Here is a 22745-nt window from a genome sequence, read left to right as displayed (position 1 = left end):
CCCCGAGGATTACATCTAAATTTGCAGTGATGATACTTCCCAGTTTGCAGCCATGTAGTCCTCAACAACAGAGACATGTTCTGACAAATGTGTCACAGAGTGATTCTGTTGTGCAAGCATCTGAGCGTGTGCTTACATTCACCAGAGGTCTAGGCTACCATTGTTCTTGGCCTCAGGATGCTCGTGACAGACTCAACAAACCAGCACTTGAAGCTGCTGCCTGTGTAGCACAGCCTATTGTGTTACGGTGACTTTTGGTTTTCACATAACTAGAAGTCTACTCTAAGACACTGATGAAAAATATAGACAATTACATAGACCAGTGACAGCTTTTATTATCCTTATCCCATCAGGCAGGGGAGGGAACTGTCTCTTTCACACATCAGCACTGAGTAGACCTGTGCAGACCACCACAAACCACCTCAGCATGACTGTGTGATGCAGATGACTGCCGTCAGTTAGGATCTCAATGGATGAGCCACCACTGTAGACGTGGTCCGTCACTCACCAAAATGTTATGTTACATGGGGCATGACCGTAATCCAAAAAAAAAAAAAACCAAAGTGGGCGTCTGAGGCCAAGATGGTGGCTGTGATGTCATAGTCAGTTTTTATTCCCTGCATTTTATGATGCAGCTTTTATTCTCTATATTTTAAGATATAAAGATGTTCATGAGAGTGTCACTAAGATTCAGAATTGAGGACCCAACAGCAGCGAGGATCCAGGTAATCAGAGCATTTCATCTAAAGGCACTGTGTTCTAACCTGGATGTATGAGTAGCCCCAGGCCCTGTGTATCCCTAATATTAGGATACCTTCTCCTCTCAGGATACTGCTGCTGGCCCTTCTAGCTATAAAACGCCAAGAGGAAGTGATATCTGTCACAAGGTGAAATACAGTCCCAGTGAAGGCTGTTTGGTTAAAGCAATGACAATATCACAAAGCACAATAACCCAGGCTGTGCCAAAGTTAACACGACTGCCCTGGTTCAGAGCGGAAGGAATAGTCACACACATTCAAGGAATAACACAAACAACACAGTCAGCGTTAACCACACGGAACACCATTAGTGACCAAGAACGAGGTGCACTCGCCGCCAGCCACCGCCGGTTAACCTGTCTGCTCCCCCTGGAGTTTCTCCAGACAGGGGCAGTTCTGCTGCTGCAAGAGAATGTGAGTTTTTCTGTGGGATTTGAAATTCAGATTATAAAGCAACTGATGTAGCACATAAAAGGTTTTAAGGAGAATATTAAATGAGGATCCAGCCCAACGTTTCAGTTCCAAACATGGAGCTAGTATATTTCACTAGGACCCAAGTGAAAGTTGACTCTCTGAATCAAAGAAAGGATTGGATTTGTGTAAACTTAAGTCCCCTGCCAGGCCCATTTACTGGGGGTGGGGGAAGGAGGGGAAGTGGTGGGGCTGGCATCTGCACTGGTTGGTAAGGGCCACACCATAGCCACTATTAAATATTTCCAGTCTCACTCTGTAATATGTGTATTCAAATACAATTCAATAGCAGGACTACTCCAGCAGCAAGTAACTAAACTGAAGACTAGTTTAGATTTCACATGGACAATTGTATTTAATCCATGGGCTAGACACAAAAGGGATCATGAATCAAAGCAAGTGCATGAACTTCAGGGAAACTTGGTCATAGTCGCCATGGAAATTGACAGTGATTTCTTAGACATGGATGGTCACAATTTTGTGTGAAAGGCAATCAACCTTCTTTAATATTTGCTTATGAGCCCATGATTTAGATGACGTAAATGGCTAGGGAAGCATGCTCCATGTGAATGAATAATCAACGGAATAGAGACCCAGTCATGAGGAAACTGTAAATGTGGAGTGCCAGGCTGGAGCTTCATGAGGGTAGGAGGAAAAACAATGGAGAAAACATTTAAGTTAAGGAAGGGCAGATGAATAGGCCACAAAGAGGTTAATAAAGGCAAAAACTGGGGAGTAAGACTGATAGTTCTGGCTATTAGGAAGTGATTCATCTACTGAGTTTATGATCCAAAATGAGTACCTAACCTACAAACTCAGTGTTGGGTGCTCAACAATGACCCACTGGCCTTCCCACAGCAAACTGCTTCCAATCTGCTATCAACAGGTGTGGACTCCACACTGTCAGACAAGAACCCAGTGCAACATCAGAGTCAATTAGAATAAGTCTGCAATGAGACAGTGGGCCTCACAGAGGACCTTTGGGAGGTATGACGTTTCCAGTTAGTGTTCTAGAATGGTCACATTGGTCCAAATACAACGTACCATGCCCTGCCAGGGGGTCTGCTACAAATTAGTAGTAATAAAGCCGTATAGGAAAGTTCCACACACTGAACAAGCAGCCTATTTCTGGGGTGATTTCATGGGTTTAGTTTTCTGCATGAGACAGCTTGTTTATCATCGTCTAACAACCTGCTGGTGTAGAAAGACACCCTCTGCCTGCTGACAGTTTCACCTGCCTACTGGGGGCAGATCACTTCACATCAGGGCTCTGCAATGGCGGCGGTGGGCCAGAGCTGAGCAGGTCCCTTGAAGGCTGTTGCATTTGCCCTCTGTGTTCTGATATATTTACCTCACTGGGTTTGCTTATAGAAAAGCCAAGGGTCCAGGGGGAGTAGATAGAAGGCCACTTCGAAGCTTTTTTTGTTACGATTGTTTCTCTTTATTTAAAATAAAGTAGTGTCCCTCAGTTCTGAAATGTAAGGCTTCTGGTGGCAACTGTTAGGACTTGAATTGGTTAAACTTTTTGTCCTGAATTAAGGTTAGATGGCTCTAAACCCTCAAATCCCAAGTGCTCTAGATTCATCCTCACACTGTAGCTCTGACACTGGTGACCACAGCTGTCTCCTCAGCATGGATGGATGCTTTGCTACACAGCCTAGACTCCTCTTCGAAGTCACAAGTATATTATTTTAGCATTAAAGCTATACTTACTAATTTTTAAAAATATACCTAAAAAATTGGCAATAATTTGCAAGAATCCTGTTTGGCATACTTCAATGTATATACAGGTATGCTTCCATGATTATTAACTTCCATGAGATATGTTGAAAATGAGAAAAACTTGCACTTACTTAGTTATTATTTCTGGGTTTTGTTGTTGTTGTTTCTAATGAGTTGGTCTAAAACTCTTGGAAGGTACACATTCTCTACTTGGGGAAGCCATTGCATTGGTTTTGCCTACGCTATTGTGTGGTGTTCACAGGGAACAATGCTTACTTTGGAAACCTGAGCCAGATATTTGTATCTCACTCTAAACCTGTATCTCCATTAGTCAAAGAAGAAGAGGGACAGAGCACCACGGGAAGGCCATGTGCAGGAGGTCAAGTGCAATAGGGCCGTGTTAGTAGCAGAGCAGGGCAGGGCAGGGCCGTCTGACTGTGTGGTAAACAGATAGCTACCACGTGTTACCTTCTTCTCCTTGGGTGGGACTGTGGCGCCTGGCCTAGTGTCTTTAAGGTGGCTGTCAGCTCGGGACTGCTGAGCATGACTGTTTGGATTGACATCCATAAAGGAACACTTCTGGAATGCCTAAGGAATTAAAATACTGAAGTTAACAGGGGTCCAAGTGTATGGAGCAGAAAAGAGGCAAGAATCCAAAGACATGGGGTCCCCAGCCCTGGTCCTGAATGCAGGCTCCTGCTAGGAGGCAGCATCCTGAAATCCTACATCCCACAGGGCCTTAAGCAGGCCTCTGGCTGAGCTCTAAGCAAAAGCCTTTTTTTGTAAAGATGAAATGGAGAGAGCCCTAAAGACTATTAATACCCTTGGGCTGGAGGTGTGGCTCAGTGACAAGTACATGCTCGGCAGGCATGAAACTCTGAGCTCGATAGCTAACATCAAAGGGGAAAAAAATGCTCTCAGGCGCACCTGATTTGACTTAGTGTCACTTTTTGTCTTGACCTTTTCATGTTGGTGCATACATGAACAAATCAAGGAAAGATGAAAAGATATCTTTATGTTCTTCATTTCTTATCAGCTTGACTAAGGTTATAGGAAGAAAACTCACAAGACATTTTAAACTGAAGAGGTAATAACGCACACCTGTTCATTCTCTGAAACAGCTACAGACCTCACTCTGCTCTGTTGCTCATTCCCAAGCAATGAATGCTTTTTAGCACCACGTGGTCCTGAATGGCCAAGGGGCTGCCGAGCTCTGGATATAACTGTGGGGCCAGCAGCTGGCTCATGTGAATAGGGTCACGTGAAGAGAGACTAGTTCGTAGATGAAAGAGCAGCGGTACCGCTTCTGTCTGTCAGATGACGGGGTTGGGGACATCAGGAGAGTCTCTTGACACTGACCTGTGGAGGACAGCTGACAGCTCTGAGCCCAGTGCCGCCTAGCATCAGCAGTCCCCATGGCTATGCACTTAGCAGCCAGCACAACCAGCCAGCAGCACTGCCAGGCCTCACTTAAGAGAACTAGGAAACAAGAGTCTCTGGGCTGTGGGCATTTTCCACACAAATGCTCCAGTAACTCTAATGTGCAGTTAGCATTAAAAAGGACTCAGTGAAATGAATAATCTTAAATCATTGCCTAATATTCTCTCTACGTCAAATGTTGACATCTGGAAATACTTCAGTAGGCTGAAAGAAGAAGTTGTGACTTTGCCAAGTGAGCATTCTAGCATCTGTCCTAACATCTGGACAGAGCTGACAACAGGGACCCTCTTCTGCCTTCAACGCTTGTCGCTCTGTTTTAGCCATCTTTGCCCTCCACGCTGTCTGCTCCTGTGAAAGTGAATCCTGGCTTGTCCCAGATGTGCTTGACTTATCTCCAGGCCTGTCTACTGAGACCATCCGCTATGTCCTTTGAGCTGTAAGAAGTTACATTTCCACACCTGGATTTTCTTCTGATGCCTACTCACCTGAACACAGGACACTATTTAATGGAAACTACCCTTAGAGGGGACTGAAGAATCTCTTTGCCATGCTTGGGGTCCGACTCAAGAGCACACACAGACAAACTAGCTGGACCTACAGAGCTAGAGAATTTCAGTCTTTATTATAAATAGCCACTTATAGAACAAGAAGCCAGATACCAGACACCCCACTTCCTGGAAAGGGATCATCACAGAAGATACTGAAGACAGAGGACTCTAAATGGTCATCTCACATAGTAGCTAGAAGTGTCTATGACAAATATATGGTTTCTACTGGAGTGCTAAGATTGGAACATTCAAACGTCTAAAGGTTGCTAACTATAAATCTGTTTCCTATCAGTAAGTTTCTGACCATTCTAAGGACGCACGGAGTCTGCTTGGCGGAGGGCTTGACCCAGTACAGTCTGTGAGCTTGGGCGAGTATTCAAAGGGTTCACCCCACAACGGAACACTCGGCAGTCAAGTCCCATTTGCCTTATAAGATGCAAGGAGCTCAATTTTGGCAGCTATTACCATGGATACCACGAAAACCAGGGTAGACTCGCATCACAAAATGGACCTGGTTTAAAGTTTTCTCTGTTCCATGTGAAGAAATTAGAGTCACTGGTCTGTACCAAACCACACGGACAGTGGTGAAAAAAACAGCATGTTTTGGAGTCCCACAAAGGGTACAGTATCTCAGAAGCAAAAATGTCCCATAAAAAGCGGGAGTCAAAAAAGTCCAGAGTTTGGTCTAGGAATTATGTATGTATCTAATAAGAGTTCTCAGGACATGCTTGTAGCAAAGCGTCACATTCATGACAAGAACATGGGATGGTTTTGGGTATATACCCTGCAATCCATTCTCAGTCCTAGCAGATAGTTGTGTAATTAAATATATATATAATAAAATACTCTCTAATAGGCCAAGGAAAATGGAAAAAAATAGAATATTCCTATCATCTACAGCTAGGGAGTTCTGCAACTGATTTTTCTATGTAAACTTTACAGAATTGTTTTAAAGATGTTCTCTATCCACACATCTTCTGGGTGCCCAGAGAAATGGCTGACTCTCATCTTGGAAAAACGGAGGCCAGGATTAAGACACAACTAACATGTGCTGGCTCCAGCGCCCTTTACCAGCCTTGTCCAGAGAACAGGCTCCACAGCCTGAGAAGCCCAGATGAGAAGACCAAGAGCCAATGGCCAGGAGTCACCTCAGCTCCATACCTGGAGTTCTGCCATGATTTTGTCTCCTTCTTCTTCTTCCTCCTCATCCTTGGAGGAAGAGGTAGGGACTGGTGGTGGGGATGGGGCCCAGGCTGAGGCCGGCTCCTCTGTGGGACATTTTGTGGCTCTAGTCTGTGGGGTTGGCCCAGGGTCTTCACTGCTCACCTACAGGGGATTTAAACCACAGATATTGGTGTAAGACTCTCAGGTGAGACTTCATAGATTCTCAACGCCTCTTTAGGTCTGGCTCTTCTAGCCAAAAGGCTGTTTCCTTTCCTTGCATTTAGTTTGGGCTTGTTTACATAAGTTGTCACGTTGGTGAATGGTTTGAAGAATTATGAAATTGTAAATCCCCCACATTTACAAAAGGCCTTCCCCACATTGCATTTCCAATTGGAAATGTGTTTTTTCGTTTAACACAAGGGACAAGGCTTTCCAAGTTAAGTGTCAGCTAAGCTCAAGTGACAGCTTTTTATGCAAACACCCACAGCTATGTCTGCTGATCTGTTCTTGGTAAGACCCTCACTCTAGTTTACTGATATCACACCAGGGAAAGTGGCTGGTGATCTACATTTCATAGTGTCCCATTAAAAGTCACATTAAGGCTAGCATCCATGGTGCCCAGGCTAGTCCAATAGCACTGGCTGACATTCTCCATCTGAGGTACTTTCTGGAGATCTAGATGAGTTGAATCACTACTCTTTTGTGTGTGTGTGTGTGTGTGTGTGTGTGTGTGTGTGTGTGTGTGTGTGTTCAGACAGATAGAACTGTCTGCACCCAGAAACCAGTTTGCCAAGACTCAAGCCATCAGACCTTAGACATGCTCTCCTTTCTGCCGGTGTAGACCACATCGCCAGACCTTGTGGTGGTGAGTCCTGACCCAGGAAGGTAGCTTCTCCGAGGGGGTGGGGGTGGAGGAGGGGGTGACTTTCCCCCTAGCTTGTCCAACTCCTGCTCTGAATTTGGAGAATCTTCTGGAAGAGAGTATGCCATTTCAAAGATAATCTCTTTTGAAGATACATCTGTATACAAACGCAATGCAATTTGACGTACAAACTCTCTCTTCTTGCCATAGACAAATGATTAAGGGTACAGCCTTGACAACAAACTGAACTTAACTCCCAGAAAACCCCTGCATATGTGACCTCCCTTCCTGCTGATTCAGCTCTCTCATCTCTTACATACTACATACAGCATACTACAACAGGCTTTCCACTGGGGTATTCTGGGGGTTAAATGACAAATGACATCGGCTTATTGTGACTCCAATGCAAACTATTAGATTTATTATTAAATGAATATCTTAGAATATACAAAAACTGAGGGGCACCAGAAAAGTGACAAAATTGGGCAACTAGAGGTAAGTCCCAAACCCTTTGCCAGGCTTCTGAAGCCTCCAATCCCAGCCTGAAACAGTATATCCATAAGAACTGACATAGCTCTGGGGATAGCTGAAGAGGGGAGGGGTAGAGAGGAGATGAGGACAAATCCCAGCATCTGGGAGGCAGAGACAGGTAGATCTCTGTGAGTTTGAAGCCAGCCTAGTCTACAGGGCAAGTTCCAGGACAGGCTCCAAAGCTACAGAGAAACCCTGTCTTGAAAAACCAAAAAAGGAAAAAAAAAAAAAAGACCTTGTATATAGACTTTTGTTTCACTAGTAAAAATGCATAAATGCATACAATGACATTTGTTATACACACACACACACACACACACACACACACACACACACACACACACACAGAAACCAGAATTTACAGGTGACCGATACACATTCTGGGTGACCTGTATATTAGTGAACTATTTCTGATAATGGTTTTTTGTTTGTTTGTTTTGTTTTTTAAGTAGGAAATAGCAATATACTAAATGAAAACATTCATGCTGGTAACAGGATAATTTATGCAGGAATTTTTAATTTATATTTACTTTTGGTTTCTTGAGACAGGGTTTCTCTGTGTAGCCCTGGCTGTCCTCAAAGTCGGAGACCACCTGCCTCTACCTCCCAAGTGCTGGGATTAAAGGCCTGTGCTACCACTGCCTATTGAGAATTTTTTAATCTGAAGGTAAAAAGTGAAAATGAGACATCTTTACAAAATGCGTGCTATATTTGTGGTGCATAAATAAGGAAAATTTATGAGAATTATATGAAAGACCAACAGACTGTGAGAAGACTAGTAACAGGGGAGGCATTTATACAAGGTAGAAATGTAATGAGGTGGGTCAGAAATTCCAGCGATCTGAGGAGAAAAGCCAGCTTTGGAGAATAATGACTCCTCCAGTGTCTTGACTTCCTTGGGACATTTCTTTTGTAGAGAGATTGTATGGTGGTATTTTATTTGTACTGAAATGTGATTTTAATTGTATGTTAATAAATAAAGTTGCCCAGGGGTCAGAGCTATTAGAGCCATAGCAAGAGCGTGGCGGTGGTGGCGCACGCCTTTAATCCCAGCACTTGGTAGACAGAGCTAGGTAGATCTCTGTGTGTAAAAGGATACAGCCAGCATTGGAGACACATGCCTTTAATCTCAATACCAGCCATAGAAGACCTGGAAGTCTCTACAGGTAGGCAGTGACAAGGCAGTCATGTGTTTGGGTTTACAACCAATGAGAAGGCAGAACAGAAAGACTATATAAAGACAAACACACAGGAAGTTGGTCCCTTTCGGAGAGCTCTCTTGGCTGAAGCAGGAAGGGTAAGGCTCTTAGCTCTGACCTCTTGGCTTTCTTCTTTGAATCGGCTCTGTGTTTCTTATTTAATAAGACGGTTGGTTACATCTACAAGACTGTATTGTGCGTGTGTGTGGGAGTGTTATCTACGGCCTGCACAAAGAGGTCAGAAGACAACCTTCAGGACTGGTTCTCCCCTTCCATTGCTTCGGTTCTGGGGATGACCTCAGGTTGCCAGGCTTGGTGGTGTGTGACATTGCCTGCTGAGCCACAGAGATGCTTCAGCCAGAGAGGCACGGTCTTGTTGCCCCACAGGAGCTTATGTGTGTGTGTGACAACCTCTGATTTGAAGCTAGTGAGCCTGCACAGCTCTGCAAGGCCTGCTGTGGGCTGGCCCTCACCTGACGGCTCCAGCTTGTCCACCGAGGCTTCGGCTTTCGGCACCGGGCCGGAAGCTGGCGGCATCTCCAGGTTTGGGATTGACTTCATGATGTTGGCCTGAGCTTCTTCCAGTAGCTTCTCAAACTCTTTCCCGTTATAGTGTTCCAGATTTTGCCTTTTTTCTTCCCATTTCCTTTCTGCTTTCTGAAGGAAAATAACAGTTGCCGACAGTTTAAAAACTAGAGAGAAGATTTAGGTTAGAGATTTTATAATGAAGTGTCGGAGGGGTATAGCACAGTTAAAGTGTTGATGAGATGATGCTCTGGTCCATCTGAGGCTGCCTGCCACCTTATGTCTGCCACACTGCCCAGACCCATCAAGCTGCTTCAGCCTTGTGACACTCATCCACAGAAAAGCTATCTCAGAAGCTCAAACCTACCTCTTGACAATCACTCACAATATACTTCTGCCAACGCTAAATTAAAATGGGAATGGATGTTGCTTTCAAAGATGTTTTCTACTACTAAACTTTGTTTTCTAAATTCAGCTTTCATTGCAAAAGGGATATTTAGACAAACAGAAACACAAACCCAAACACTCACTAAGAACCACATTAAGAATCTATGTCCTGATTTTACAATGCACTCATGTATTGAAATATCATATGGTACTCTATTCATATGTACAATTTTATGTTTTTATGTATCAGCTGCAAAAAATAAATTAAGGTTAAAAAAATCCTTTGCCTCAATTCTAATTCTGCTCAAGACACTGCGGGACCTCTGGGCAATCCTTTTCTTACTTATAAAATGGGAAAGGTATTGTTTTAGATTGTCTACAATGTGATCAAGTTTCATCATAGAGACACATTCAAGTATTTTGAAAACAAACAGAAGCCCCACTTCTACCACCACCAGTCTCCTGTGTTTTCCTCCCTGGTGCTGACCACCTGGCATACACTTGGTGAGCCACAAACAGGCGAGAGCCTCGCTCACGGCTGACCCAGAGTCTATTGGGGACAGTAAGGATCAGCGAATGACTAAAACATACCTGATTTGTCAATGGCCCAAGGTAACAGAAAGACCCTGGGCCTCCCTACCCATGCAGAGGGCATTTCAGAGACAGCGCCTAAGTGTCCTTTCACAATGTGAAATGCACACATCTTATTGATAATTATGTCTACCAGGTTTTTAGTAGATGTTTATAAAATAAAAGTGTTGTCACACTGACATCCTTTAAGTAAGGAAATACACACGCCCCGCCCCCACCGCCAGTGCTGGGGATAGAGTCATACTCCACCCATCACCTCCCATCCCTTCCTCAATAAGCAAGTTTTAAATAAGTGACATGGATCAGGACACAGACACTGCATATGTAATGGAAACCTCCCCTTGTCTAGAGGCCACATGACTGTGGCTATGGTAGTTTTAAGAGGTCATCTCAACACACCTCGAGTTATCCACTGGTGACATGTAAGACAGGTGAGGGTAGCTACGACCAGGCAGCTAGGGACAGAGTGGAGGAAAGGCTCTGGGATGAGGGGAGAGTGAGAGCTGGGGAAGCAAAATATATTTAAAATAATATGCTTTTTTTTGGTATGGCATTTGACTTATTTTCTCAGTGTCGGGGAACCCAAGAACCAGCATATGCTGAGCCAATGCTTTGTTGTCCTTCTCCCACACCAGCATCTTACTGTGCAGCCCAGGCTGCCCTCCAACTCACAACGTTCCTACATTAGCCTTTCAGCTACTACAATATAGGCGTTCCCTACCACAGCCACTGTTTCATTTCCATTCATAGACTACTACCATAACTTCCCATTGGCTCCCTCAATTCCAGACCCACCACCTCAATCGACTCTGCGCATTGTCTCTGGATTTCCTAGAGATACCATTTTGAGAACTCACTCACTGGTCAGACTTTCCATGTTCTCAAATATCTCTAAATCACACTCCAGGGACCTTGTACTGGCTTCCAAGTGCTCCCAGATCACCACACAACCATCTAAACTGGTTCACTCCCAGTCTGCCTTCTTATCCGGCTTTGCTCTAGCCCAGGATGCCCTCCTCAGCATCTTGTCCTGGTTAGTTTGTCAACTTGACACAAACGAGAGTTATCTGGGAAGAGGACCCTCAGTTGAGAAACTGCCTCCATCAGATTGCCTGTAGGCAAGTGTGTAGGGTGTTTTCTTGATTAACAATTGCTATGGAAAGGCTCAGCTCACTGGGGGCTGTGCCATCCCTGGGCTGGTGGTCCTGGGGTATTTAAGAAAGCAGGTGGAGCAAACCACGGGGAAGAAGCCAGTAAGTGCTCCTCCGTGGTCTCTGCTTCAGTTCCTGCTCTGGGTTTTTGCTTTGAGTTCCTTCCTTGACTTTCCTCAGTGGACTATGACCCAGTATATGGAAGCCAAATAAACCCTTTCCTCCCCAAGTTGCTCTTGGTCATGGTGCTTATCACAGCAACAGAAAACAAACTGTGCCTTCTCCGTTTACCCAGATTCTGGTGACTTCCTGATGGGAGGCAAACCCTCTCCAAGCTCGCCTTTAGCCTGGTGTCTCCGTGTGCACTGGCTCAGAAAACTTACTGCCTCATTTCTCTGTAAGCTTATATTCCACCACCTCAGGTGGGCATACGAGGTCCCAGATCAGCTCCCGTAGGAGCTGGCAGATGTTTCCTATCAGGTTTTTCCCCATGAGAGCTGGTTGCTCAATATTTACCAGCATACCTCTGACCCATCTTCCTCCAGGTTAGGGGTCATCCTCACACCTGGTGACCTTTCCCTCAACTCTACTCCTGTATTCTGTTTCTGGAAAAATCTAAACACAGACAACAACAAAACCCCTACATATCTATAAAATGCTATCTTTAGTCACAATGTATCTTTGATTCATACTGTATTCATATGAATACAATCCTATTCATATATGTGCACAATACATATGCATACATTGGCATTTAAATATACAGCAGTCAGAATATACACTCCCTGCAGGAAAGGGCATGGGGTTGTGAGAAATGGAAATAGGACTCTACCTCAATGGACACTGCCCTGTTCTTGGCACTCACACTGTGGATTTCCTCAATGAACAAACTCTGCATGGAGGAACCATTCATCGGGGTTTGAGGGGACTGGGGGGCTGGAGCCAACTGCGGTGCGGGGGTTATTTCCTGTGTGATTGCTGTGGGGCTGGCTGTATGGGAACCAGTCCCTCCGGGCAAGTTCTGGGCCGGGTTCATCAAGGCTGAGGAGTGCTGGGAGGGCTGCATGACCACAGGGGAGCTCTGGACATGGTGAACCGTCATGGTGGACAGCGGTACCACTTCTGACTTCACATCACCAGGACCTCCCGTGCTGCTGTGGAGGGGCTGCCCAGGCACATGGACTGTCTCTTCCTGATGCTTCAGGACTTCTGCAGCTGTGGCCTTCTCCATGGCGACATACTGGGCAGCTTGGGCTGCATCTGTGCCTTTCAGGAGCCCATCAGTGACATGCCTAGGAGAAACCATGCACAGCAGTGTCAAATGGGGATGAGTATCCCTCCATGCTCTCTCGGTGGTGTGCTTGAATGCCATGCATCAGTATTAGTTTAGGGGAAAATATTAAAGAACTCAGGAGTAGCTCAGGGGTGAGGGTGACCCTGGCAATGCAGTTCTTCAAAAGATTTTGTGTGTGTATGTGTGTCCGTCCTCACACACATGTGCCAGGGTCCACATGGAGATCAGAGGATAATCTGTGGACTCTCAGTCCTTACTTTCCACCTTGTGGAAACTGAGGCTGGATTTCATTGCTGCTATGGATGCCAGCATGGTCATCAATGCCAGCATGGCCTGTGAGCTTTTGGAGACTTGCCTGTCTCTACCTCCCATCTGGTCATAAGTGTACTCATGCTACTGCATCTGGTACTACATGGGTTCTAGGGATTTGAACTCAGGTCCTTATGCTTTGTGGCAAGTGCCCTTACACAGTGAGCCATGCCATCAGCCCCAGGAGATGGTCTCTCTCTTTTATGATAACACTGTTGTACCCAGACTGAGACTAGTCCCTCATTGCTTGGTGGTGGTAAATGAAAGTGAACCCATGTTTATCAACATTCACTCCTCCACCTGAACTTGGCCTGTGAAGCCCTCAAATACACTCAATTCTCACTCAGAAGCTTCTAGAAGCCTCCAAACTCTTCTTGGATTGTGAGCCATGTCAGCCTGTTTGCTTTATCACCTTATTGCTTTCTTTCCCTTATACCTTATTGCTATTTTTTTCCTTTACATGGAATCAACCAAGTATTTCAAATTCAAGGCCAACTGTGACTCTAAATTGAGGTGTGTTTTGTTCCCCATCCTCCTGAACATGCTATGCCAATGTTCTACAGCTGATTTAAATCCATGTGCTTGGGTTTGGAGACAAAGTCTGTGTAGCTCATGCTGACCTTGTGATCCTCCTAAGGGCTGGGGTTATAAGCATGTGCCACCTTCCCTGGTTCTTTGGGAGTCATTCAAAGTTATGTGTCTATTTTCACACAGACTACACTGGAAAAGACGGTGGTCTTTGGAAGTACACACCCTGTGTTTGAGTAACAGTTCTAACATGTTCTCAAATGCCAGGGACATTGACACTTTGAGTCTCAGGTACTTCTGTAGAATGTAATGACGGCAATAAATACGGCGCCTTCTTACAGCTGGGTGATGGTGGCGCACGACTTTAGTCCCAGCACTTAGGAGGCAGAGGCAGGTGGATTTCTGAGTTTGAAGTCAGTCTGGTCTACAGAGTAAGTTCCAGGACAGCCAGGGCTGCACAGAGAAATCCTGTCTTGAAAAACAAAGACAGTGCCTTCTATGAGGAGTGTGTGTTTGGGTTAATACTGTAAAGTTACATATCAAGAAATGTCAAACAGGGGACTTGATCCCCACATTTTAATTAGTTTTGCAATTTCTTCTTATTAGAATGCTTTCTCTTTTTTTTCTGACTTGAACAAAAGACACCGAGTTCTCTGACTTTCCTCTGCTACTCACCTCTGTGTCTTTTCTGCTTTTTACTTTACCTAGTATAGGCTACTTCGTCTCCAAGTCACTCCAAGTCAATATTCAAAGCACACGATCCCATCTTCTTCAAGACCTGTATTCACTGGTTCTAAGACAAATACTGAGCTTAATCACCCAGTGCTGGGTATGAAAACATCTTTTAACTGGTTTCCAGAGAGAAGAGAGAAGGGCCATTTCTTCCTGCCAGCCTACTGTTTTACTTTAATGAGGTTGGCTTAGTTTAGACTTCATGGGCTCTCACATTTGGGCAATAGCTTACTGAAGAAGTACTTTAGCCGGTCTTGATTGTAGTGGAGGAAAGAGTTTACTTGGTAAGAGAAAATGAATGAACTCATGGGAAAGAGTAACACAGTACAGCTCCTTGCTGGATGGTCTGTGTGGACTTAGAATTCCTTTGGCATTTGGTATTTCTGCAGTTGACTATACACTTGCTTTGGAAAGTTATCGTATTGAGGTTGGTTATTGTTAGAAAAATCAAACCTGCTTCTTATGACTAGTTATCCATCTCAAAGTTAACTGTATACCCAATATAATTCTCTTCCAAATCTGATAGAGTGATTATAGTCAGGGAACAAAATTCTTACAAAGTTTCTGACATATTACTTTTGCCTGGGAACTACTCCTTCTTTTTCTCTCTCTTTCCTTCCTTCCTGCCTTCGTTCTTTCGTTCTTCCTTCCTTCCTTTTTTTTCTTCTTTTTTTTGTGGTGGTGTTGTTCATGGCTAAACACACCCTAGGCAAATGTTCTACCATTGAGCTATGCTACAACCTTTTTCACTGGGTATGATGATTCTAGAATTTTTTCTTTGAGAGTTACAGATCAGGCAGTGATTTCTCTGGATCTTTTTTCACAGTAATGATTTTTAATGAGCAGGTCCACTCAAGCATGCTTATCTTCCTTCCTGGGTGGTACCAGCATGTTCTCAGACACTCTTTCAGTAGATAAACACTTGACTCAGTTTTTTTTAACTAGTCTCCTATGCCTCAAAGGTGAAGGAGGGTAAAAGAATATTTTAATTTGTTCTTCACCTACAAAATATTACATTTATTTTTAAAAAACTATTTACTTATCTAATTTTATTTATTTATTTTTTTTCCGAGACAGGGTTTCTCTGTGTAGCTTTGCGCCTTTCCCAGGATGGCCTTGAACTCACAGAGATCCGCCTGGCTCTGCCTCCTGAGTGCTGGGATCAAAGGCGTGTGCCACCACCGCCCGGCTAATTTTATTTTTAAATTCATTAATTTCATAGTAGTGGGGATCAAACCCAGGAGCACACACTACCGTGAAGCCCAGCACATGACTAATAATTTAAAAGCCTATCATGGGTCCAATGCAAAAGTCTACACTAAGGAATTAGACCCTCCAGCCATATTGCAACGAATGTTTAGGGGCTGAAGGAGCTGTGGGTCCTCCTCAGGATGCCATGAATAAGGGGTGACAAGTCATGACGCCCTTGGAGAAGGGCAGGAACCGAGAGCCCAGGAATTGCACAGCAGCCTTTCAGCCCTCCTCCTCAGCCACCCCCCCAGGGCCACAACAGTCACCTCCGCAACATTGTCAGGACATCCGTCATGCTCCTCACTCGCTTCAGGAGGCTGTCCAGCTTGTGCGGCTCTTCCTTCAGGAACCTCACTGCCTCAACTTCTATGCGCAGGACAGCGCGCATCTTGTTTTGCAAGGTTGGAAATTCTCCTACAGGCCAAAGCAGCAGTGAGTTACGGAAAAAGAAGGCAGACTGACCACACCCATCCCACTCCTGTGACCTAGGGCAGCACAGAATACCATGTCTACACATGTCGGGAGGCAGTGGGTTAAGAGCACAGGTGGTCAGACCAAGTGACCTTGGAGAGGTCACAGCCCCTCTAGATCCAGTCCCTGTGTATTACAGATAAGGTCAACTGAAAGTTACGTTTGTGTTCAAGAGTGGTATGTCTGTAAGGTCCAGTAAAAGTGAATAGACAGTTATAATTGTATCATTCAATTTCCATCTTCAGCACCCTCTATAAGGACCCTTTAAGAAGTCCTGAATGAATCTGTCACTCTCTGAAAGATTGTTTATTTATTTATCTATTTATTTGAAGCAAGGTTTCCCTGTTTCCCTGGGCTGGTCTCAACTCTGAGATGAGAGGTGCACATTTGAAAGATTCTTAAACATCCCAAGAAACACACTTCCAACTTCTCCCTCCCAGCAGAAGACTCACCTTTGAGAGTGGCCACAGCTTCTCCCACTTGTCGCAGGAGGAACGCTCCATCCTCCACGTCTTTCAGAGTCACCACTCGGCCAGCGGATGAAGAGTCCTTCTTCAAGTCCTCAACAAAGTCCTCCAGCTCACTGTGACGGGAGTCAGATAGTAGAGGAAATAAGCATGGAGGGTCTCAGAAAGGACTGGTGTAGGAGCAGAGCACTCCCTATTTTCTGCTGCATCCCAGCCCCACCTTGGGCTTCCATGGAGGTGGTGGGAGCACATTAAATGGTAGTTTGCTTTGGAACATTGCATAGAGGTATAAGGCAGCTACAGGAAAGGTCTCCTGTGCCTGCCATTTGAGGTCCAGGTTGGCCAGGGGTGTGTGTGTCTGTGTGTCGTGTGTGTGTGTGTGTGTGTGTGTGTGTGTGTGTGTGGTGGGGGAGTGGCTTGTGGCTTATGGCTTGCTGAAGATATTGTTAATTTTCAGTGGTATTCATGCCAGCCAAGGGAGCAATGTGTATGTACCCTTGGTGACCAGGAAGGGAGGGAGAGAAAGAGAGAGGGAAGAAAGCAGTGATGGACAGTGTAAGAAAGACAGTGACAGAGGCAGGCGATGTGAAGGGGTGCCATGAGCCACTACAACAGCGGAGTGAAATCAGACTACCAGGTTTCTCAACTTTGGCATCTGACATTTTGGACCAAATAATTTCATTTTTTAGTACAGGGCTAACTTGTGCACTATGGATGTTTAGCTACATCCCTGGCCTCTATCTGTTGAGTGCCAATAGCAAGCGACCCCAAATTCCAGTAATTTGTGACATGTGAATGTCCCTTGATATTGTCAACTGTCCTTGGGAGAGAGCAAAACTGCCCTCAAAATTCCCTAATAGATAACCTCTAGTATATCTGATTGTCCCACCAATAATGATTGCCTCTCTTCTTATGGCTAAGCACTTACTTAGACATCTGATTTCTGGTGTGTGTGTGTGTGTGTACAGATACCAACTCCAACAGAGCTAAGTTACATTCTCCCACTTGAGAAAACAAAAACAACCTGCCCCCCCCCCCTGCCCCTATGTGCTTGTATCCTTTCAATTTGCCTGCAAATTCAAGAGAAAGCTTTTCTTAAAGATTAGTGAGGATAACGTGCGGAGAAACATATGACCACTAGGTGGCAGCAAATGAATGTCAACTCTACCTCCTGGAGCCCTAGTGGAGCAGGCAGAGGTTGACCATTGAGGAGGTGACATGGCCCCTTTCCTCTAAGTAAGGGAGTGGAGGGAGCTTGGGTAGCTGCATGAGGGAATTCAGCAGGGCAGAGTATACATTCAATAAAGATGAAGTCACACAGCACAAATTTGACCTCTTCTGAGCAGGGAGATGGAGTAGTTGGTGATGCTGGCCATTCTGATATAAACATTTCAGAGACAAGGATCCATTTAGGGTCATCACCTTGGCTTCTCTGTGTCTGCATTTGTGAAACATGCCTGGTGTTATGTGAGCATATCCACAGGACACATACAGTGGCTGCTCCTTGAGGTGGGAACTGGGCCACCCCTTGTGAGACCTCTAAATATGATCGCCTTTGTGACTCTATACTCTACCCAATCCCTTCAGGCTTTCATAAAGCCCTTTGAAGCTAAGACCCGAGTGCTATTCCAGTTCCATCAACCTCCCATAGCTGGTCAGTATTCAAATACTCCTCCAAGGAGAAATTACTTGACCCAAAGCCATTCTACCAAAATAAAATTCTATTCAACTTTCTCTGACACAGTCCGCCCCCTGTGCATCGTGATGCTGCAATTGGAAGATCTCCAAACTCTGCCTCACTTTGCTGTGCAGCAGGGAACCTCTGACACCGCTATTCTCTTGGCTCATGTGCTAGTGATTTCCATTTAAAGCACTGAAGGTCACTGCTGTGGATGATTGATTGGTAAATAAAACACTGATTGGCCAGTAGCCAGGCAGGAAGTATAGGCGGGACTAGCAGAGAGGAGAATTGAGGGAACAGGAAGGCAGAGAGGAGGAGATGTCAGCCTGCCCTCTAGGGGGCATCATGTAAAGGCATCAGGTAAAGTCACGGAACACATGGCGGCATATAGATTAACAGAAATGGGCTAAGTATAAGAGTAAGAGCTAGACAATGGTAGGCCTGAGCTAATGGCCGAGCAGTTTAAATAATATAAGCGTCTGTATGTTTATTTTATAAGTGGGCTATGGGACTGCGGGAGCTTGGTGGAACCCAGAGAGAAAGACTCTAACTACAGGTCACTTTTATTAATTCAAAGATTGTAAAGAGACAATGCATCTAAAAATGAATGCAGACCATCTTTTGAAAATCATCAATGGGCTTTTGAAATGTTGGCTTTGCTCAACAAAACATCAGATATCCATGGGTGCTAGGGATTATAGCATTGACTTAAGTTGCTTTTGATTCTGCCTTTGTTAAAAAGAAGCATATTGTTTGTTAAAATGAACTTAATCTGACTCTTATTAGAGGTCTGTTGGTTGACCCTCTCTCCACATTTTCCCAGTGCATGCACCATTCCTGGAAATCCCCTCTTCTCTTTTCCTGTCCCTCTCTATTAGACCTCCTCAGTCCTCCAACAACTCTATGGCTAATCCTGGTCAGCCAATTGCTGACTCCATCCTTTGATTCAAGATGGCTTTTTTTATTGGCACAGTGGATTGGCAGTATGAACAATTCTCCTGCAACAGAAGTACATTATATCCATGTAGAAAAGCATGAAGGATCTTGACTCAATTTTTCTCTATTCTTTTAAACCCCAATTCACCTCTCTCTCCTCATGCCTAATGGGCTATATGAGAGTATTTCTTTTCTGGTGCTTAGAAGGAACAGGGAAGGGAGGGGTGGGGCAGAGAAGGGTAGTCATTGCTTCTTCAGTGGTCCAGAGTCAGAGTTTCTACTCATCTTTCTTAAGCCCTGTTCTCCTGCCATACAGACCCACCAAGTTATCCTAATTTGTGTCTATTTAAGATAGAAGGGACACTTATGACATCATTAAAAGGAGATATTTCATAAATTTTAAATTAGTGCTGTGTGTATATGATGTGTGACTGAGTGTGCAAGGGCACACATGTGGAAGTCAGAGGACACTTTTCTGGAGTTGGTTCTCTTGTTCTACTGTGGGTTCCCATGATCTTCCAGTCTTGGCAAGCACAGCCCATCCAGGCATCCAGCGGGTCTCTAAAGCAGGAGTATGGTCTATGGAGGGCACCATGCAGATAGGAATGACACAATTCAAACATGAGAGGTCATTAGCACCTTATACCCAATTTTCCTACCAATGCTCTTGCCCTCCTTCTCTAAGGATGTCCCACACTCTCCTGATCAAGAGACATGTTGCCATGGAGACTGTAGAGTTTCCCAGGCCTTGATGGAGGGACACTTGGAATCACAGATACCAGGGTCAGCAGATCTCTGGCACACACAGTAGGGGCTCAGTAAAGAGAGGGAGGAAAATACCAACTAAGAAGAGCACCCTGTGAACAGCACAGTTTTTCTTCCGAGGTGACCAGCACTCACCGTAACTTCTTGCCAATCCTCTCCTCTTCATGAAGATACTTCTGCCTCTCTTGCTCCACCAGGGTGCGCTGCCGTTGTACCGGATCCTCCAGTCTCTTCATTGTCTCCTTGACTTTGCTACTGATTTCCAGCTCAGCCTTCTTCATCATCGCCCTCAGAATCTCCTGGTTCTGCAGCTGTCGAACAAAAGAAATCAGCTTCCATTGGCTTCGCCTGTCTGCCACCACGAAGACTGAAAGAAAGCCCCGCTGTCTTCAGAAGTGGGTTCGGAGAAAAACCCCAGCTGAATCTTTATTTTGGTAAGAAAGAGAAGAAAGCAAGGACTGTGTACAGTGTCGCTTCCTCAAGGAACAGCTGAGCGTTAGCAAGCAAATGACAGCCGAACTTGAGCTTTTGTGTCTATAAAAAGGGAGAAGCTTTTCTACTTCTTGGCTACTGTCTCACACACACGAGGCACACACTCTGACGGACATGATTTTAGAGAGAGGAGCCAAGAGCACTAGTGTTGGAAGCCAAGTAGATCAATCAACCCTCGATCGTTTGCCCACAGAGACTTGAGGCATACCATTGCTCTCCATTTCACTTTTCTCTGATGATGTGGGCTCTGCTTTCCTTGGCGGAACTACTCTGGGACTCTCAGGAATACGTACCAACCATTGGCTTGACAGGAATTTTTCAGAATGTCTTTAAAAGTGAATCTGTACTCTCTGGTTTGTTTGGCTCCAAGTCTCCATACCATGGAATCACAGCTTCCTACCATGTGACACTCAGTATTGATGGTGACAGTGATAATGAGTCCAGAGGAGACCAAGGCTCTTGGGAATTTACTAATTTCACTAAAATCATGTCCATTTGACAAAGACTGCATGTGTATCTAAGACCACAATTTCCATAACTCTCTGGTTTTTCATCTCATGGAGCATACAGCAGGCAAGTTTGTAGCTAGGCTTTCTAAGACACTTGTCAACACTTGCATCCTTGGGACAGGGCAAATGATAGGCTTTCATATGTCCATGAAGGGGATGCCTTTCATAAGCCTCAGCAGCAGTGACTGCACTATATTTCTTACATTATCCCTAAGTCCCCCTGAAACACCAGAGAGACTTTCAGTTATTTTCAGGACCCTTCTCCACTAAATGGTATCACCTCACAGGAGTGGGGACCCTGTTGTCATCTTCACACTGAAGGGAAGTATAGTTTGACCATAGTACCACTTGTTCAAAGCCTCATTTTGGTCTCCATTACCCAAGTAAAAAATAAACTGGGTCACATGCAAAGGCATCATTGAATTCCAATGTCAGTGCAAGATTCTGCGTGGTGATTATCAGCTAAAAGGACCATGAATGTTACTAGTTTCCATACTGTTAATAAGGAAGTGTGGTAACAGGACAATGCTTTTGGCTGGTTGTGGTGACTTAGGGAGACAATTTAAAAAATGTTTAGGATAGCATCTGGTGCAAATCTAACTTTGAGTACATACCAGCCATTGTTATCAGAGAGCAGAAACCTCGGGGTGGAGCCTGTGGTTGCATCTGGGAGGGAGCCAAATAAAAGTGTGCCACTCTTGGTGATCTCTATGACTCACAGTCATGTTCACAGAGCTTTGCTAATGTCCTTTCCTTGTGCTCCTAAAATCAGTCAGTGCGTAGCAGTCACGTGTCTCCTTTGCTGTCTGTAGCTCTGTCCTGTCCTTCCTTGAGACAGCCCTTCCTGAGTATTTAGTCTCTTCTCAGCTCTGCCTCCTCCACTCCCCATGCCCACACCAACACCCTTTGGTCTTTCTGACTTACTGAGCTCCTTTCTGCCACAGTGACCTTGTACCTGCTATTTCCACCTCCTGAAATGGTCTTCCCACCACCTTGGTAATTTCTGCTCGAGAAAAAGGATCCGATAACATCTTTCCAACAAATGAACGTAAGCAGCCATCTTGATAACAGAGAGCAGTGGAAAACCCAGAATTTATTCTCTAAGTGGTTGAATTAAGGAGTGACCCCCAGCTCAGGGGAGCCTTGGTCTCAGCCTGTGCTGCAGAGGCTGCGGCAGATCTATGGTCAACACTGTATAGGTCAATGAAACATCAACAGTATCACTGCCTTCTGTGAAAAGCTGTGCTCAAATTCAGGGCTACGGAGCAAGCTCCACAGAGCTCTGTCTGGGATGGGGAGGTACCATGAGTGGAGATGGATTTGTAAGGCACAAAGAAGTACTCGATTAAATATTTGTAAAGGTTATGGATGCCTGGGTGCTTGTGAGAGAAGCATCTCATTTAACTGGGATGCAAACTGAGCATCAGGATTTTTTTGACCTCCTGAGTGATTGTGTTTTGCCACCAAGGACAGTGTCATGGTCTAAGAAGGGGGCCCATGAAAGGAGAGACGGTATCACTGTGCCAAGAGCTAGGGCACAGCCCTTGGCCATAACCCTCCTGGCTACACCCACAAAGAAACAAGTAACACTGTAATCTCATTAGCAGTAGACATTAAAATGGCTATCAACCAAAAAAAAAAAAAAAACAAAAACAAAAACAAGCCGGGCGGTGGTGGCGCACGCCTTTAATCCCAGCACTCGGGAGGCAGAGCCAGGAGGATCTCTGTGAGTTCGAGGCCAGCCTGGGCTACCAAGTGAGTTCCAGGAAAGGCGCAAAGCTACACAGAGAAACCCTGTCTCGAAAAACCAAAAAAAAAAAAAAAAAAAAAAAAAACAAAAAAAATGGCTATCAAAATAGGAATTATTGCTGGGAGGGCCTTCACATTGAAAGTGGAAAGGAGGAAAGAGAACCTTCTCCTCGAGAGGTCATGTGACTTCCTCAGGCTCATTTAGCAGTTGC

At 44.9% G+C, this 22745-nt stretch overlaps 1 protein-coding gene across 20 annotated transcripts in view; it reads right to left on the bottom strand.

Moving 5' to 3' along the window:
- Positions 1-22745, bottom strand: part of Kiaa1217 (KIAA1217 ortholog) — an 807432-nt gene that overhangs the window by 5590 nt on the left and 779097 nt on the right. For 12 of the 20 annotated variants that reach the window (XM_052729451.1, XM_052729450.1, XM_052729448.1 and 9 more), the window contains 8 exons: positions 19919-20094; positions 16387-16517; positions 15730-15877; positions 12182-12641; positions 9169-9352; positions 6914-7074; positions 6101-6265; positions 3420-3539 (listed from right to left, as the gene is read on the bottom strand). In XM_052729451.1, coding sequence (XP_052585411.1) covers positions 3420-3539; positions 6101-6265; positions 6914-7074; positions 9169-9352; positions 12182-12641; positions 15730-15877; positions 16387-16517; positions 19919-20094 — 1545 coding nt within the window. The remainder of the gene's footprint in view (positions 1-3419; positions 3540-6100; positions 6266-6913; positions 7075-9168; positions 9353-12181; positions 12642-15729; positions 15878-16386; positions 16518-19918; positions 20095-22745) is intronic. The other 8 variants (XM_052729461.1, XM_052729456.1, XM_052729459.1 and 5 more) reach the window with 4 other exon arrangements.

Source organism: Peromyscus californicus, unplaced genomic scaffold (genome assembly GCF_007827085.1).
Source record: "Peromyscus californicus insignis strain IS unplaced genomic scaffold, ASM782708v3 Scaffold_8__1_contigs__length_139910024, whole genome shotgun sequence".
Taxonomy (NCBI): Eukaryota; Metazoa; Chordata; class Mammalia; order Rodentia; family Cricetidae; genus Peromyscus; species Peromyscus californicus.
The sequence above is the reverse complement of the archived record's forward strand: the minus strand, read 5'-3'. Positions and strand labels throughout refer to the sequence as shown.